The 19942-nt window shown below is 42.1% G+C and overlaps 1 protein-coding gene across 2 annotated transcripts in view; it reads right to left on the bottom strand.

The window, feature by feature from the left end:
• CHD9 (chromodomain helicase DNA binding protein 9) overlaps positions 1 to 19942 on the bottom strand; it is a 310468-nt gene that overhangs the window by 240141 nt on the left and 50385 nt on the right. For both annotated transcript variants that reach the window (XM_089684773.1, XM_089684774.1), the window contains exon 2: positions 4594 to 6120. In XM_089684773.1, the coding sequence (XP_089540899.1) occupies positions 4594 to 6003 (1410 nt within the window). In that variant the 5' untranslated portion in view covers positions 6004 to 6120. The remainder of the gene's footprint in view (positions 1 to 4593; positions 6121 to 19942) is intronic.

Below are 19942 nucleotides of genomic sequence, written 5' to 3'. Positions count from 1 at the left end.
ATATTAGGTCTAAAAGTAAAAAAACGTTTTTGGTTAATGCAAGAAAAGCTTAAGATTAATATACCTAAAAACTTTGACTTCAGGGAAAGGACGGATGGACAAATCTAACATGTCCAGAAGAATCAGCTGGTCATTAGCAGGAGGCTTATGCTGCACTCCATGACTTCAGGGAAAGGTCAATGATAAAGGAAGAGTGTTGACCTGATTAGACTACTGATACCCATTTGAGACTCCCACAGCATAAATCTAGGATATAGGTGGGAAAAATCCCTTGAAAGCTAACCTCACCTTTTGGGGAAAAAAAAAAAAAAAAAAGGGGGGGGGGGTAGGTAGAGCGAGGGATAAACCACAACTCAAAGTGCAGTACAAGTATATCCGAATAAGCAAGGATGAGCAGGGCTCCTTCCAACCAACACTAAATTTTATGGAGATAGTCAGCTGAGATAGGAACACTACAAACCTGCCTAACAAGTTACCAAAATATATGATTCTAGAACATCCAGATGATGTCCAGAATAAGTGAGTTCAGAAGACCAAGCATATCACAATGATGTGGCAACTGCTCAGAGAACGAGGGATGGGGGGGATGGGACAACAAATGGTAATCGGGACTTCTTGATCCAAAGAGACCAGCTAGGTGTCTTATCGATATTCAAGACTCCCTAACAAAGGAAGAGGTTGAAAGTGACTGGAAGATCAAACAAGAAGGAGAAACCATGCTAAAATGGGAACTCCCCAATAATTCCAAAAAGAGATAAAACAAGGAAAAACCTTCTACACGTGAGGAAAGGATTAAAAGGTCAACAGGAAGTGGTCTAAGCGAGGACTTGAGCCAAACAGCTCCACTTGATTGTTAGCAAATCAAGGTTAGCAAATAGGACCCTCAGCATTGATTAACTGTGAGAATCCAGTCAACCAACTCTTCAGGAGAGGTCTCCTGAGCATTTCAAAATCGAGATACCAGAAAAAAAAAAAAAAACACACCAGGATGTGTTATGAACAGAATCCAAAGGACTTTTCTGTGAGGAGAAGTGTGATCTCTTGCGGAACAACATCCCCAAGAATAGGATTCCTACAAAAATATAAAACAGAGGTCCCAAAATGTGGGGAACCCTAAGAAACCTTGGAAGGTGCACAGTGGGGTGCATTAATAGCAGAAAGGTGATCTTCCAAATGCAGGGTAGTATGAAGTGCATCAATCAGGTTAGTATCAAAAAGTTTGAAGAGGACAAAAGGGGCTTTGTGGACACAGGGGAGGTCTCAGTCTCACTCAAAAAAGCATGGAGTGCACACATCACTGCATCTAAGAATGAAGACAGCACTCAGTTCCCTCAGCATTAACCATTACCTCAGTAAGGTGTGGGGCATTTTAAATTGGCACCCATCGGTACAAACTATGAGGTAAGCTCCCGATACTTCAGCATAGCTGGTCTTACAAGAGACCTTAGAGACTGTATCACACTGTGCCAAGGCTCTGGACATGGAAAAAAAACTCTGTGGATAACACAGTACACATAGGTCTGAAAAGCACCACAAAGCCCAATGCCCGAAGGACACATACAGCTATCCCCTCATTCTTCGGTCCAGCAGGGTTTGGGTACAGCCTCCAAAAGCTGTTGCTAGGATACACCAATTCTGACAGCTGCTGTGTAGTGACTAGTTCAAAGAGCAAAAAATATCTATGGTGTAGCAAATATCTTGAATAAAAAGCAAGAGGATAAGTGAAAAAGTACAAATAAATAGGCTAGCAAAATACAGTTGAGATTTTTTTTTTCTTTCCCCAGTAGACCTGAAGAAAAGGCATTCAACTTCCTAGGATATTCGCAAAAAATGAGGACACGATGAGGTGGCGGTTATACAGAGATTGGCTCCATTTTTGGTCTGGCTTTAGTTTTAGTTCCACTTCACTCTGTCAAGGGATTTTCTCAGCTAAGCACACCCTCCAGTCTATATGCCTGAGCTAAAGGCAGATGGATTCCAGTAATGCAACATGAATCATCTGCACATCATCTTACTAAAGATGGGCATGGGGGGGGGGGGTGCTTTCTATGTAATTTCTCAGCAAAATACAACATGACATGGATGGGTGGGAGAATTTGCTTTGGATATCAAAAATTAATTCAATAGCGCTTTTGGTTTGGAGGTACTTAGATAAGGTGTACTTCTTTAAGGACTCCAGGAATGGTTGCATATGGGCAAAACAATGGTGGCTTATTACAGCCACATTCATTCAATTCCAATAATTAATTGTACACTCTCTGGAACTCACCATGCAAATGCAAAAATATGTAATATTAGAAAATACATTTTTTTTCAGTAACTGAAGGTTTTAGGTAATAAAAATAGACTTCTGCCATCTTCAAAGTTCAGGAAATAAACAAGAGTATTTTGTAACACTGGATTAAAAGGTGACATTCTGCCATAAGAGCCAATCAGATACCATTTTATTCTACAGTTGGTTTGGTAATGAAAGTCTTTGACTGGATATGATACTACTGGCAATCAGCATAGAACTGGCTGCTTCTTGTGACACCTGGGACAATTGGTTTCACAAGCCCTGGTGTCGTAAAGTGTTCACATGATAATTTGATGTAACTGCAGTCACCAAAACAAAAAATATGCAAAAAAAAAAATCCAATTAAATGTGTGAAACTAGAACTTATCTGGGTCATTAACATCAGCTAAATATTGTGGACGCAATGTACACATTAATTTGTCAACCAATGGAAGTGATTCACTAAAGTAGGCCCTGTCATGTTCTCAGTGCATGCCCTTAAAAGCAACCCTGTAGTGAAAATAAATTCCCTGTAAAATAAGAGAAGAAACTATACCAATATCCACACTGCTATCTCACCACAAGGCCTAGTTTATACTTGTGGCCAGGTTGGAGGGTGGTGGTAAAACAAGCTAGGACCCCTAACTTGCTCCCTTGAGCTGCAAAATTATCCCCAAAGTTGCAGTTGGTGGGGCTGCCTAACACGACCCATCCAAGTAAATAGGGCCATACCGCAACCTGCAATGCACACGTTTAAGGCGCGGTGGTGCAGGCTTTTGAGGGTTCAAATAGGAGGAGGTAACAGATTGCAGATAACTTCAAAGGGAGGCTGTCAGGGCTGCCACATATGTAAAACGAGCCCTTATTGAAGGACAGCACCCTGAACTCCAATGGGAAACCTGCACTTCTGACAGTGCAAGTCTCTTGGTCTCCACAGTGCTCAGTGGTTCTTTCCACTAACCTCCATGTCACTATAAGACATAGTAATAATGCAGAGATCATCAGGTGGAACCACAAAACTGCTACAGGGGACAAGCTCCAGTGGACTTCAGGTGACGATTCCTCCAACTTCAGTGGTACAGGCAGTATATAGGCAAGTATATAGTATTTTCTAAAATCCACAGAGGCATTTTCTCACCATCTGGGTCTCCATAGGCTGTTGAAGCCCAAATGAACCATCAAATTAACTTTGCATTCAAGGGACAATATAAAAAAAAAAAAAAAAAAAAAAAAAGTATGAAAACTATTACAGTATGTTTTGTTTTTTGGTTTGTTTGGTTTTTTTTTTTTAAAAACAGCCACAGGCTAAGTAGAAAAGCCTGTCAACTGCCAGCACGCTGTAAAGGGGGACCCTTGCTCTTTATGGAGAGGCAGAGGTCTCTGCAGAGGTCCAGTATGCTCCCCTGCTGATTCACACCTTTAGCTCAGCAATCAGCAAAGCCTATGCTTCCTGCTCATTACAGAGCTCTAACTCAGCAGGGGAATTGTCTGATCTCTACAGATAAATTACTGCTTCCACATACTGTAACAATTTGCACACCTTTTGTTAAATGCACTCTGAATGTATTTAGCCAACTTAAGCTGGTAGTTCAGTTTGGCATCACCAACCAATGGAGGAGCAGAGGCTGTTAAAGCTTCCTAAAGAAAGAAAAAAAAAAAAAAAAAGAAACAAGCTACAGGATAAGTTCACCATTAGAACATGTAATGCTCATATTAAGGGTGTAACATGTTCTAGTATCCCACCCCCCTCCTTACTTATCCGAGATCCTCCCCTGCAATCAGGGGTTCCTATCCCCCCCAGCCACTGTCACATTTAAAAATTAAACTTTTTTTCAGGTGCTTACAAGTGTGCTGCTGACATTTCCTGCAGCTTTCTAACTCAATGCCCATATAGAGGTATGGGCAGAAAGCTGGAGGATGTGTGTGCAGGAGCCTGACATTGCAGAGCAATCCACTGATAGCGGGTACAATGTTTTGTAGGTCCCTGTGAGAAACAATAAATGCACAATTTTTTCCATACAAAAAAATGTGCATTTATTATTCTTTCATATAAAAATGAACTTAGCCTTTAAGATTTGTCACACCGTTTGTTGTGATGCAACTGGAATGTATTTAACGGATTTCAAATGAGAGTTCAGTTGAAAAAGAAAAATGTGAAATTAAAATATATCTTGTGATACAGTAATAAAACAAAAGAAACTTGTCAGGACAGAAGTATAGCTGAATCTACTGTGTCAGACTATGCACCAAATGATTCAGCAATGGCAACTCTCATATTAGAACATGCAAACTGGTACAAAAAAGAGGAAACATACTACCTTTCCTTGGGAAGTCATATGTTGCCGATCAATCAGATTGAGATGATTAGATGCTGAGAAGTTACAAGGATTATGCTGGCCTATCTGCTGCGAGTTTAGAAGATCATTGGGAACACTCATGGGATGCTGTTCATTGTGGGCCATGTTGTCAGGATGCTCCAGCACAGCTTGGTGAGAATTTGAGCTCTCTTGGACATAGGTTGCATCATCAAAGTGTGGCAGTAAATCTTCCTGTAGCAAATCCTCTGGATCAAGCCCTGTGAATGGTTCTGTTTGTGCATTTACTTGCTGTAACAGGTTGTCTTCCAAAGGTGAAAAGCCATTACTCTCCATATGATCATTAAAGTGACTCAACCGAACAGAAGAACCATCTTGAGATGGAAAGCTGATCGTCATTGGAGACATTTTTGTTCCATTGTAGTTACCCTGAGAATGTGAAGAATGCACCATATGGAAATCATTAGAATGCAATTGTTCACTAGGGTTGAGGACATGTTGACTAGGTTCCTGCTTGGTTCCTAATTCTGGAAATCCTGGGCTTTCAGTAAAATCTGACAAAGAATGTGTGCCATGATTAAGGTGGTTGTTAGAGAAAGGATAATGAGCTGAAAATGGTGGTGTAGCATTCAAAGAACATGGTGCTGGAGAGTGGCTATCAAAGGTACTCTCATGTTGTGTCCCAATTGGGTTGCTACAAAAGTGCAATGATGCCGCTGATTGAGAAAACTGTTCTAAAGGTAAAGAATCTTGTAAATTTGTATGATTAACCATTGGTGTTTGCTGAGCATTAGAAGTCCTATGTGGCAAAGAAACATTAATATCTATGAAGTTTTTTTGTTGGGTCATGGTCTCCTGGCACGCATTAATATTGTGCCTGTTGTGCTGTGGCTGTGGTGCTGAGACCCGCTGCTGTTCACTGGCCTGAAACAAGGCAAAATCATGGTGTGTTACATATCCCTTACTTTGCTGCATAGTCTGAGCGTGTCCATGTTGATGGAATGGGGAGCCATTTTGACTTGGAATACTTGTGGCAGTTTGGTGGCCCCACATGGGGCTTCCATCATCAGAAAATATACCATTTCCTTGACTTGGTGGATGTATTGGAGAGCAGCTGAACTGTGATCTTGGAGACAGGACACTCTCAACTGGGCTACTGTAAGACTGGTTTACTGGATGCAACTTAATAGAATCAAACTGACCGAGTGTATCAAACTCACTGATTTTTTGGTGTGTTTGAGAATCCTGCACATGATTTAAAGAATCAACATGGAGCGGTTCAAACTCTGCTCCAAGGTTCAATTCATCAACCAAGGACACTGCATCATGTTGAGCAAATGCATCGTCAGATAGGCCCAATGTTTCATCAAATAGGTGTGTGTCATCAAAAAAATCCATCATCGGATCAGTCATATTGATAGGCTTAAATTCTGTAAGCACTTTATAGAAAATACTTTACTTCATGACCCAAGCCATGGTGGTGTAGTTCCTCCAAATGGGATATTAAACATGGTTACATAATGGAGTATCCTAAAAAAAAAAAAAGAAGAAGAAATACAAGATAAGTATATACATAACTGTGAATTCATATCTATGCAATAAAAAAATCTCTTTCACGCTTACACGGATTTACAAAACTCTTTACATCAAAGCTCACCTTTTATTTTGAGAAATAAAATATACATAAAATGTGCATTATTTTTACCTGCAGGAGCCTGGAAAGCATTGCACCCATGATCAGTGGATCATCATCACCCTCGCAGTTCATCTAGAACTACATGCCATCTGCATGTGGCTGACAGTGCTTTTAGTTCATTCATTCACAGGAAACTGTGAATGAAAGACAGGCTGTGTGGGAGGAGTCCAAAAGCCCCAAACGGCTGCGTTGTTTTTGAATTGTGAAAGTGGGTGCTGGGAGAAGATCCCCCCCCACTGTAACACGGGGGCGGGGAGGAGGGGTTGGTGTGCAACATGTTCCAAAAGATGAACTTATCAATTCATTTAAATATATCCCCAACGGCCACAAAGAATATAGGTCAATTTTGTGAGCACCAAATGGCTTTGGAAACTCTATTACATTGTAAAAGTAGCAGTGACATCATTGCTATGCTGCTCATAGTCTGTGTAGATAGCAGAGTTGTAGGTGGAACCTAGCAGGACCTTCCATTACAAAAAAAAAAAAAAAAAAATACAGGAGGGGCGGATACAACACCAGACACCCTGCACAAGTAGAGAAAGTACCAGTGGACTGGTCTTTATTACAAGTAATTCCTGCACAAAGGCAAGGTACAGAACATGTTTCAAGAAGGATCACTGCACACATTGAGGAAATACACAAAGGACACCAAGATTCAACTAACATGGCTCTTGCATTTTTACAATATTTGTTTGTTGCCAGAGTTCAGCTTTAGGGCCCATACACACTGGGCGTTTTAATAACGCGGGTAATGTTAACTGTGTAAGTCACAATAAAAACGTGAGTTTTTCAGCGTTTTTGAGCAAAGAAAAAAAAAATTTTTTTTGCTCAAAAAAAAAACAAAAAAAACATCAAAAAACACCATTTTCCCACGTTTTCCAGCATTAGAGCATTTTTAGTTATAAAACTCCTCTAGAAATCCACTGGTTCTAGGGGTTTTTCCAGCCAAAAAACGCTGATTACAGTCTGTGTGTGCATGGATACATAGGATGACATGCTGGGGAGTTCACTGGCTGTAGAAAAAAACGCCAAACACAGCAGCTGTAAAAACGTCTAGTGTGCATGACTAAAAAGGATAAGTCCACCTTTCTACAAAAAATAATAAAATAAACATTTTTTTTTTTTGCAGGGGCGGGGGAAAAAAAGTGAATTTATTATTTTTTTGTAGTAGGAGCCTGTAAAGCATTGCACCAGCGATCAGCAGATCACTGATACCATGCATGTCTCCTGCAGACTGTCAGTGTATTCCGTATGAGTAAACCAATACTTCTGACAGGAAGACTCAATGAACTACATCAGCGTTCACAGTTCCTAGATTGTAAGCTCTAACAAGCAGGGCCCTTTGATTTCTCCTGTATTGAATTGTATTGTAACTGTACTGTCTGCCCTGTTGTAAAGCGCTGCACAAACTGTTGGCGCCACATAAATCCTGTAGAATAAGAACTACAAGCCAACAGCTGCTGAAGCTGTCAGGACTTGCAGTCCATCCATTCACAGAACACTGAATGAATGATGCGGCTGTGTGGGCGGCTGCACTGTTTTCAAAAAGTGACAGCTAGAACAAGGAACCTCTCCGGGGGTGAGAAAATCAGGCAGCGGCTGCAGGATCAGGAACATGTTACATATTCCACCCTAAAAATGGATGTAACATGTTCCCAAAGGTGAACTTATCTTTTAACTATAAAACAAACTTCAAGTATGAATACGCCCATGAACCCTAAGGGCTTCATTAAGATCTGTATGTGAAGAGTTGCCTTTTTTCGTAGAGCAAGGCAAGTGTATTGTCCCGTCAACATGCGCTTCCTTTGTTGGCATGCATTTTGACTTGTCTTTTTAAGTTTTTAACTCCTTTAACATTTGGAGTGGATAAGGCTAAAGCAGAACTAAAAGGTGAAAAAGTAAACTGCAAAAAAAGACAGCCTCTCTGCTGACATAGAATGTTATCTGCTTGTTTGCAATCCTCTGTAGAGTGTTCAATGGGTTGTGCATGCACAGCTCAATATACATTCTGGCACACTGCCTGTATGCGAGAATGACTGCACTCCTGCGCATGCATGGGGGTGACTTCATCCTGTGCTGGTCAATCAACACGGACAAAGACCGGTACCTGTAAGAAGAGGTCAGCACAGGTGAGGGTGTCAGAACGTTGGAGTCGAATAAGCATTTTCTACTTCAGTTCCGCTTTACCTTTCATTAACCATTACTTGTTAATACAGATTGCCAATGCATCAAAACACATGTTCTTTTATATATATATATATATATATATATATATATATATATATATATATATATATATATTTTGTATCTACAGGTATGTTGAATGTGTATCACCCGGGACATGTAGTTCTGGGCACTGGGTAGGTAGTTTGTAACTTTTTGCCCTGTTGCGGGCAAGCAGCAGGACTTCACCTGTCAGACGAAAGCATTCGAGCTGCAGCGCTACTGCCTGATTGCTTTCACACAGCCCACAGTGCCTCCACCCCCCCCAAATGATGTCTCCCTGGCTCAGCTTGCTCATCTGCGAGCCCGGTACCGGTTCACCGCCAATCGGCTAGAGGGGAGGGAAGAGAGCGGACACGTCCACTCCCCTCGCCTTGTCCTGACCCAGAAGTGATGTTATGCTGTCATTTCCGGGTCCCTGTTGACAGATTTCCAGGCCTTAGAGGCCGGGAAAGAATGTAAAACAGTGTGATGTGCACTAAATTACATTCAGTGGAGTACAGGGGAGACATCCAGGGTCTTTTAAGACATTAGATGTCTCAAAAAGAGAACCTGTCACCAAAAATCATCACATAGGGGACTTTTTTTTTTTTAAATTGTAAAAAATTAAAAAAAAAAAAAAAAAAAAAAAAAGTTACAGCCAAGCACATAACCCATCAAAAAAAAATTTGAGGCCCCCAACCCTACATATACGCACATAAACGTAAAAGCACGTGCTGAGGTGCCTACGCATGAAAACGTCAATTGCAATACACGTTACATATCGCTGTGCACATTAGAATGAAAGCAGTAATTCTAGCACGAGACATCCTCCAAAACCCTATACTGATGACCTATAAGGGGCTTTAAAAGTGTCACCTATAGAAAATATAGGAGTATTGAAGTTCGTCGCCATTTCACAAGCGCACGCACATTTAAGGTTTGACATGTTGGATATCAACTCGGCGCAACCTCATGTTTTATTTTTTACAAAAAATAGGGCAATTTGTTGCTTTTTTTTGTGCCCTAAAATGAACTTGTGTATTTTTACTGAAATTTTGCAGTAATATCATGCGACAACTAGAACTACCGCTATTTTATTCTCTAGGGTGTCTGCTTTCAAAAAATATATGTTTGGGGATCTGTGTAATCTTCAGGCCTAAAATAATTTTTCAAACGTGTGCAAAAAACACAAAAATGACTCTGGCAGCAAAAGGGATAAAAGGATAAGCCCCACACTCCCCTTTCCTGTCAAGCACCCAAATCAGCGCTCATTACACTGCAAGGTCTCTCTCCTCCCTGCTAGTCCCCGGGTGTGGTGCTGGAGACATGCAGGGAGGGGAGGAGAAGATAAACAGTGCAATGTTAAAAATATTACATTTTTAAGTCGCCATAAAGTCCCTTTTGATTGAGACAGTCCTAAAAGCACTTCCGATTAAAATATGGTTTTGGTTAATTTTTTGTTTTTTATCTGGACAAGTAGATTGTCATGAGGAACAAGTAGATTGGAACTCCAATTTAGTCCCTGGACAAGTAATTTTTCCAAAAGTTTCCCCTCTACCTATAAAATAACCATCATATTGTATTTTCAAAATGCGCTGCAGTAGATTTTAACTATTGGGAAGTTTCATGCATGGAATTTTAGCTGGCCGCAAAGTGCTCGTTAAACAGCAACAGTGTAGATAGGCCCTAATGATGCTTAGCCTGAGAACTAACAATTTCAGAAGAAAATGGGGCAGAGCAGGAAATGACATCATCCTGCATAGTGAAACCGGAAATGTCAGATCATATAGTCAGAAGGGAGAGGACTGTAAAGGTATTATCCTATGGAGCAGTACCCCAGCACTTCTGATATATTATAACAAATGCATATACCCAACTGCAAGGCTATGCAATTTTTAATGCCAGTAGGCAATGTGGAAATGTTTTATGGGATAATAAAAGTTTTGAATGTTTTACACTATGGTAGTCTTCCTCTGTCTTTTCCTCTATGCCACAAGTGAAGGAAAAAAAGGTGGCCTTAAAGAAGAGTGGATGGAGTAAACACCTGCATAATAAGCATTTTATGACAAGTCTGTGGCGGGTAGTCATATAAATCTGGTGAGTCTTCTGTGTTGGTGGTGGAGGATCACTGGAGTAGAGGCACAACATCTAATTTGTTTGAAGAGAGCACTTTATTGCACGGACACTTTATAAAGGCATTAAGCCGGGTAATTGTTGTGGAAAGATTTTGTGCACATGGACACTTTATTCACATTGTTGTAGAATATTGCACAATAATATTGATTTGATTACTTTCACATATACTTTAATGCACTATACCCAATAGAGCTGTATAGAGCTTTGTGGATATATACACTGCTAAAAAAAATTAAAAGAACACTTTCAAAACACATCAGAACTCAATGGGGAAAAATATCATGCTGGATATCTATACTGATATGGACTGGGTAATGTGTTAGAAATGTAAGGATGCCCCATCATTTGGTGGAAATGAAAATTATCAACCTACAGATGACTGAATTCAAAAACACCCCGAAAATCAAAGTGAAAAAATGATGCAGCAGGCTAGTCCATTTTGCTGAAATTTCATTGCAGCAAAGCTAAAATGGTGCTCAATAGTTTGTATGGCCCCCCACGTGCTTGTATGCATGCCTGACGTCAGGGCATGCTCCTAATGAGACAATGGATGGTGTTCTGGGGTATGTCTTCCCAGATCTGGACCAGGGCATCACTGAGCTCCTGGACAGTCTGAGGTGCAACCTGGCGTCATCGGATGGAACAAAACATAATATCCCAGAAGTGTTCTATTGGCTTTAGGTCAGGTGAGCATGAGGGCCATTCAATGGTACTAATTCTCTCATCCTCCAGGAACTGCCTGCATACTCTCACCACATGAGGTCGGGCATTGTCATGCAGCAGAAGGAACCCAGGACCCACTACACCAGCATAGGGTCTGACAATGGGTCCAAGGATTTCATCCCCATACCGAATGACAGTCAGGGTGCCATTGTCTAGCCTGTAGAGGTATCTGCGTTCCTCCTTGGATATGCCTTCCCAGACCATCACTGACACACCAACAAAATGGACATGCTGAACGATGATATAGGCAGCATAATGTTCTCCTTGGCTTTTCCAGACCATTTCACACCTGTCACATGTGCTCAGGGTGAACCTGCTCTAATCTGTGAAAAGCACAGGGCGCCAGTGGTGGACCTGCCATTTCTGGTGTTCAATGGTAAATGCCAATCGATCTCTAGGATGCCAGGCAGTGAGCACTGGGCCTACTAGAGGACGGCTCTCAGGCCACCCTGTGAGTCTCTGATTGTTTGGTCAGAGACATTCACACCAGTGGCCTGCTGGAGGTCATTTGTAGGGCTCTGCCAGTGCTCATCCTCTTCCTCTTTGCATAAAGGAGCAGATACCGGTCCTGCTGATGGGTTAATGACCTTCTAAGGCCCTGTCCACCTCTCCTAGAGTAACTGCCTGCCTTCTGGAATCTCCTCCATACTCTTGAGACTGTGATGGGAAACACAGCAAACCTTCTGGCAATGGCACGTATTGATGTGCCATCCTGGAGGAGTTAGAACTGCCTGTGCAACCTCTGTAGGGTCCAGGTATCACCTCCTGCTACTAGTAGTGACACTGACCTTAGCCAAATGTAAAACTAGTGAAAAAAAAAAAGTCAGAAAAGAAGAGTAGGGAATATAAAATGTAAGTGGCCTCCACCTGTAAAACCATTCCTGTTTTGGGGGTTGTCTCATGGTTTCCCATCTAGTGCATCTGTTAATTTCATTAACACCAAAAGCAGCTGAAACAGATTAACAACTCCCTCTGCTACTTAACTGACCAGATCAATATCCCAGGAGTTTAATTGACCCGATAATATACTCTGAAAAGTGTTCCTTTAATTTTTTTGAGCAGTGTATATACACTCACCGGCCTCTTTAATAGATACACCTATTCATTTGCTTGGTAACACAAATTTCTAATCAGCCAATTACATGGCAGCAACTCAATGCATTTAGGCATGGTGAAGATGACTTACTGAAGTTCAAACCAAGCATCAGAATGGGGAAGAAAGGGGATTTAAGTGACTTTGAACAGGACATGGTTGTTGGTGCCCGATGGGCTGGGCATTTAAAAAAACTGCTGATTTACTGGGATTTTCATGAACAACCACCATGTTGTCTGGTCTGAGGAGTCTCGATTTCAGCTATGACATTCAGATTGTAGGGTCAGGATTTGGCGTAAACAACATGAAAGCATGGATCCATCCAGCCTTGTATAAACGGTTCAGGCTGATGGTGGTGCTGTAATGGTGTGGGGGATATTTTCTCGGCATACTTTAAGCCTCTTAGTACCAATTGAGCATCATTTAAACATCATGGTCTACCTGAGTATTGTTGCTGACCATGTCCATCGTTTTATGACTAGTGTACCCACCTTCTGATATCTACTTCCAGCAGGATAATGCACGTCACAAAGCTCAAATCATCTCAAACTGGCTTAACATGACAATGAGTTCACTGTACTCCAATGGCCACCACAGTTACCAGATCTCAATCCAATAGAGCACCTTTGGGATGTGGTAGAACGGGAGATTCACGCCATGGATGTGCAGCAACTGCGTGATGCATTATGGACCAAAATCACTCAGGAATGTTTCCAACACCTTGCAGAATCTATGCCACAAAGAATTAAGACAGGCAAAAGGGGGTCCAACCCGGTAGTAGCAAGGTGTACCTAATAAAGTGATTGGTGAGTGTATACATATATGCACATTTATAGCACTTTTTTTTTACAACTGCTTTGGTTTTAAAACATTTTTGTTTTAGTATATCTAAGCGCTGGTGCAAGTTAATAGAATTTATATTCAGAAGGTCAGCTATGGCAGCATCTTTTTTATATATATATATATATATATATATATATATATATATATATATATATATAAAATCCTGATCGTCATTTTATCACATTAGCTATTGTGGACCAATATACCAATACATAATAAAATTGAATAAGTAAACAAGAAGTATTTATGATTTCTTGATGATACATATGTTTTTGTGAACTCTTTTTAGAGCTGTTATCTTGCCAAGTCTGGTTAGCAGTTGGTGTATGAAGATGAAGCATGGCTTAAACTAATAAAAAAATTATATATACATATAATTCATGGCTGAAAGCTACAATACGAAATTTTACTAGCCAAGAACAATAAAGTGAACATGCAAAATTGTAAGGAAAAAAAAACAAAAAAAAAAAAACACAAGGCTCATTTTCAGATATTTTTCACCCAGCAGACTACCCCCCCATCCCCTATATGATGGAAGGTCTACAAAATAAAAACAAAAAAACAAATGACACCATAGTCCACAGTCTTCTCCTCTTCCATTTACTTCCTGCTCTGGTCCTTCTCCTGGTGTCCATGTTAGTGTCTGCATGGCATGGACACTTCCAATTGATGTCCAGCGGCGGTGTTCTTCAAGAATCCAGAAGAAGGTGACATCATCAACAAGGGGATGTAGGGGACAGACGATCTTGGGCTCCATTCGCACTGCTGAATTTGTAGTTGTAGCAATTGTGCACACAGAGATGGACGCAGTCATCCATCTTGCTGAGGATCTTCCATCTTGTATCTCTCTCCCTCCAATCCCCCCTCCCTCTCTGTTGAGTGACACGTGGTCCCTGCATGCTGGGTTCAGAAGTGCACAGGCAATCAGGCACAGCGGGACAGCTTCATGGTTATAAATCCCAAATTAGCTGGTGCCCAGGTGTCTGTTAGCTCCTCAATCTAAGATAATCGCAAAGCCATAAACCAGTCCTTCACAGGACTTCAAAGACATTCCAGCTAGCCGTAAAACAGACCTCACATTAAAAACCCACTTTTCCATATAATTTTATATCTGGAAATGGGAAATAATTACCAGAAAACCAAGCATATATTCGGATAGCTCAGTTTAATGCGAGTCGGCTGATATCTTACACCCCTAGTTGAAGTCTACAGGAGAGCAGAAAGCCATATAGTTCTAGCTGGAATAGTAAAATATGGCATGTTTGATATCTAGACGTTCAGCAGATGATTCTGCATATTATTCTACCTGTGGATAGAATGTTACATGTATCTAGGAAAGGTTATTGACCCTGGTATAACTTGGGAGGGATTTTGGTTCTAGCTTGAGTCTCCGCCTAGACACCCCCTCCCCAAATAAGGCGATTGGCCCTTGGCTTCAGAGACACCCCCTGCTGGAGGCCTACAAAATAGGTTGTCAGGCCTGAAAGAAGGAAGTTGAAGAATTCTCCCTTTTAACATCGGAACCAACTTGGGAGACGGTACCCTTTTGCTCTGAAACTTGATTTGCTTAACCCAGGGCTTTTGGCAAGTACTCTACCTCTCTAAACTTCTTTCTGTTATCTCTTTGCTGTGTTATTCCTCTCTCTCTCACTATATATATATATATATATATATATATATATATATATATATATGCTACATCTTTTTCTGTAAATACGTTTATTGCACCATGTTGACCTTTTTAGTAATAAATCTTGTTTTCTGAAATGTTTTGAACTGTTTCTAAAGCTCTTTAATGCAAACTAAGAATACCTGTCTCTGAAGAGCGCTACTGTGTGTTTTAAACCTCTATATACCTCTGCCTGTGGTGACAGTGTGTATACAGATGCTTATTCAAACATCATAGTGTTATTGCTAATACTGACGAGTTTCCTCTTCTCTACAAAAAGGCGGTGGTAGCAGTGTGAAGGGTTAACCTGACCCAGTAACAATCGCTCTCAGGCTGCAGGTACATAAGATTGTGGTCCATTAGCTGGAAAATCTTTGTGCAGGGTGCAGCTGAGCATGGCATTGTTATGCACATGACAGCGCGGTATTAGATTGGCTAGTCCTTCGGTCATGAGTTGGTGAGAAGGGCTGAGGGTCTGACGCCGCGATCGTCACAGGGGACAGACGAACTTGGGCTCCATTCGCACTGCTGAATTTGTGGTTCTCCACATCCAGTGGGAGTGAGGGGGCTGGAGGGGGGACTTGTGTAAGTATATCTGGTTTCCAAACGTAAAAAGGAAAAAAATGGATTAGAGGGAGGTATGGAAGAAAAATAGCTCTAGCCCAGAATGGGGCTAGAAAAGTGTATATCGGGGCACCAAAAAAAGAAAACAAAAAAATTGACAGTATATCTCTGCAATGTATGCACCTGTGTAAGCCAACACTGTGACTTCACTAGTCTGAAACCTCAAAAAGAGTTATCTGCTCTGCCTACCGGGCCCCAGACTTATGCCTATTCCCAAACCTTCTATGGTCCTCTACACATGCATGCATTGCGGTTGATTTACTAAAGGCGAATTGACTGTTCACTTTGCATGGGAATTTGCCCTATAGAAAGCAATGTTTCCTTAGCTTTATGAATGAGGTGAAACTTCCATCATCCAATCACTTTTTTCCCCCTTGCAAGTGATTGGGTATTCTTTGCAAAGTGAATTTTCACAACATTCACGAAGCTAAGGGAAAATTCCATTGCAAAGCAAACAGCCTATTTGCCTTTAGTAAATCAACCGCATAGATTTCTTTCACACCAAAATAATGGAGCTGAATTGGGTCCCATGAGCCTGCCCACTCACTCTGTTCAGGGAAAGAGCTCTTGGGAGATGTAATTCTGGGGGCAAGCATACATTAATAGGAACTGACTTCCCAGCTGCCGCCCCTGCACATATTTTACAAGTCTGGTGATGATGAAATAGTTGGGATATGATCTAGAGCAGCGGTTCTCAACCTGGGGGTCGAACGACACTTTCACAGGGGTCGCCTAAGACCATCGGAAAACACATATTTCCGATGGCCTTAGGAACCGAGACACCACTCCTCTATCCGTCTCCAGGTGTGGGCGGGATGACATGCCGTCCCTGTCATCTGGGCACACCCCCGGGATCAATCCTTCGCCGGTGATTGGACGCCGGAACTGTAGCTCAGGAGAGGCACACAGGCAGCCAATCACCGGCGAGGAGGTGGAGCTTGGAGAGGAGGAGCCAAGCGGCACCGCGAAGATCGAGCGAGTGAAGAGGAGGAGAGCGGCCGGAGAAGGAAGACATCTGACCGGTAAGTGTCTGTACCATGGGAGAGGGAGGGAGCGAGCGAGCGAGCCCAGGCTGGAGCAGGGGTCAGCAAGGTAAGTATCATTGGTGTCAGTGGGAGGAATAGTGCCCCATCATTGGTGTCACTAATACCAATGATGGGGCACTATTCCTCCCCCCACTGACACCAACGATGGGGCACTATTGCTCCCCCTGATACCAACGATGGGGCACTATTCCTCCCACTGACACCTACGATGGGGCACTATTCCTCCCACTGACACCAGTGTTGGGGCACTATTCCTCCCACTGATACCAGTGTTGGGGCACTATTCCTCCCACTGATACCAGTGATGGGACACTATTCCTCCCACTGACACCAGTGATGGGGCACTATTCCCCCCACTGACACCAATGATGGGGCACTATTCCTACCACTGACACCAATGATGGGGCACTATTCCTACCACTGATACCAATGATGGGGTACTATTCCTCCCATTGACATCAGTGATGGGACACTATTCCTCCCACTGACACCAATGACGGGGCACTACTCCTCCCACTGCAAAATTACAGTTATGAAGTAGCAACGAAAATAATTTTATGGTTGGGGGGTCGCCACATGAGGAACTGTATTAAGGGGTCGCGGCATTAGAAAGGTTGAGAACCACTGATCTAGAGGAAGGGTTGGGTGTAAATTTGTGTCATGGCCATAAAAATCCTTTAATTCTCCTTTTAGCAGTGAATAAACAGTCTTTGTGTTTAGGGTCCAATTACCAGTAACAGAGTATGAAATGTGAATGTCTTCCACTGTGTTCTTCAGTTTTCTCCCAAAACCTGCTGTCAGATTACTGGCTTTCACCAAACCCGGCCCTCGAGTGTGTCTGTGTATGGGAAAGCTGCTGTAATACTTCCAGCCTACGCACACACATGTAGTGACATAAGATGAGCACTGCACATTCGAGACTAAGGAACCAATTTATTTTAACCCTTGGTAGAAAGAATCAATCTATACAGCAGCCTCCGTTACTGCAAGTCCAAGCAGATTCCCTGCAGGCTGTTAAACAGTTCAATACATCAAAGCTGTCAATGGCAGTTCTTAAGACTGTTTACCGAATGCATTAGGGTTAAAACCGCTGTCATCAAAAGCTCTTTAGCCTGTCTGAGAGCCCTCTAGAACACTATTGATACATTGTTGTATGTTGTACATTAAATGAGATCCAATATAAAAAGGAGGTGTAACACTGACAGGACAGCCCCAATTCCTCCTTTTAGAATACAAAAAGGTCCACAAGACCTGAAACACTACCCTACTTTTTTTTTTTACTACTACCTAAACATTTTTTACACCTTAATGCAGGGAATGCTTTCAAGTAAAAAATGTTTAGGTTTTATAACCACTTAAACCAAGACCAACTTTATGTTGGCATACAGAGATACAAGTACCCAGAGAAGGGGCATGTACATGCAGTGAAGCTGTAATGAATTGTGACAATTTCCCACTCAGATAGTGGCTACTCGAATTAATTGTTCAGAGTCAAAAAATATATATCCCTCAGAGTTACATGAAATCATATTTTAGTTATATTTACCTGTTCAAATGAACATATAGAGTATAAAAAGGTGTTTTCTTGATCCCTTAATGCCACCTCCCGGAGTTCCTTTAACTACCTAAAGGAAGGGGGTATAAGTGCCTGGTAGGCAAGTGGTTAAATTGGCTTTAATGGCAAGGCGAATAATGGTGCCAAATTCTCTACCTCATCCAGAGAAGCCCTTGCAGTCACTCAGAAAATGCAAGGCATCTCTGAATGGTGCCCGTGCCGAGCAGCCAACCTCCAACATTCAGAACACAGCAAGGCAGCTACTTGCAGGACCTAGAAGTGGAGATCACTGGAGTAGCAGTATCTACTTCAGTGATTTCCAGCTTCCAGGGGCATCAGCCTGGGATAATCTATACCAGGTTAGTTACAGTGGGGCAAAAAAGTATTTAGTCAGCCACCAATTGTGCAAGTTCTCCCACTTAAAAAGATGAGAGAGGCCTGTAATTGGCATCATAGGTAGACCTCAACTATGAGAGACAAAATGAGAAAAAAAATCCAGACAATCACATTGGCTGATTTGGAAAGAATTTATTTGCAAATTATGGTGGAAAATAAGTATTTGGTCAATATCAAAAGTTCATCTCAATACTTTGTTATATATCCTTTGTTGGCAATGACAGAGGTCAAACATTTCCTGTAAGCCTTCACAAGGTTGGCACACACTGTTGCTGGTATGTTGGCCCATTCCTCCATGCAGATCTCCTCCAGAGCAGTGATGTTTTGGGGCTGTCGCTGGGCAACACGAACTTTCAACTCCCTCCAAAGGTTTTCTATGGGGTTGAGATCTGGAGACTGGCTAGGCCACTCCAGGACCTTGAAATTCTTCTTACGAAGCCACTCCTTTGTTGCCCGGGCGGCATGTTTGGGATCATTGTCATGTTGGAAGACCCAGCCACGTTTCATCTTCAATGCCTTTGCTGATGGAAGGAGGTTTGCACTCAAAATCTCACGATACATGGCCCCATTCATTCTGTCCTGTACATGGATCAGTTGTCCTGGTCCCTTTGCGGAGAAACAGCCCCAAAGCATGATGTTGCCAACCCCATGCTTCACAGTAGGTATGGTGTTCTTTGGATGCAACTCAGCATTCTCTCTCCTCCAAACACGACGAGCTGTGTTTCTACCAAACAGTTCTATTTTGGTTTCATCTGACCATATGACATTCTCCCAATCCTCTTCTGGATCATCCAAATGCTCTCTAGCAAACGTCAGACGGACCTGGACATGTACTGGCTTAAGCAGGGGGATACATTTGGCACTGCAGGATCTGAGTCCCTGGTGGTGTAGTGTGTTACTGATGGTAGCCTTTGTTATGTTGGTCCCAGCCCTCTGCAGGTCATTCACTAGGTCCCCTAGTGTGGTCCTGGGATTTCTGCTCACTGTTCTTGTGATCATTTTAACCCCACGGGGTGAGATCTTGCGTGGAGCCTCAGATTGAGGGAGATTATCAGTGGTCTTGTATGTCTTACATTTTCTAAATTATTGCTCCCACAGTTGATTTGTTCACACCAAGCTGCTTGCCTATTGTAGATTCAGTCTTCCCAGCCTGGTGCAGGTCTACAATTTTGTTTCTGGTGTCCTTCTACAGCTCTATGGTCTTCACCATAGTGGAGTTTAGAGTGTGACTGTTTGAACTTGTTATCAGTATAAAAGACACCTGTCCACAACCTCAAACAGGTGCCACTGATACAGGTAATGAGTGCAGGACAGAGGAGCCTCTTAAAGAAGAAGGTACAGGTCTGTGAGCCAGAAATCTTGCTTG

The sequence above is a fragment of the Staurois parvus genome, unplaced genomic scaffold, assembly GCF_062004578.1.
Source record: "Staurois parvus isolate SC_StPar_1 unplaced genomic scaffold, SC_StPar_1.0 ptg000356l, whole genome shotgun sequence".
Taxonomy (NCBI): Eukaryota; Metazoa; Chordata; class Amphibia; order Anura; family Ranidae; genus Staurois; species Staurois parvus.
This window is presented reverse-complemented; position numbering and strand designations above follow the sequence as displayed.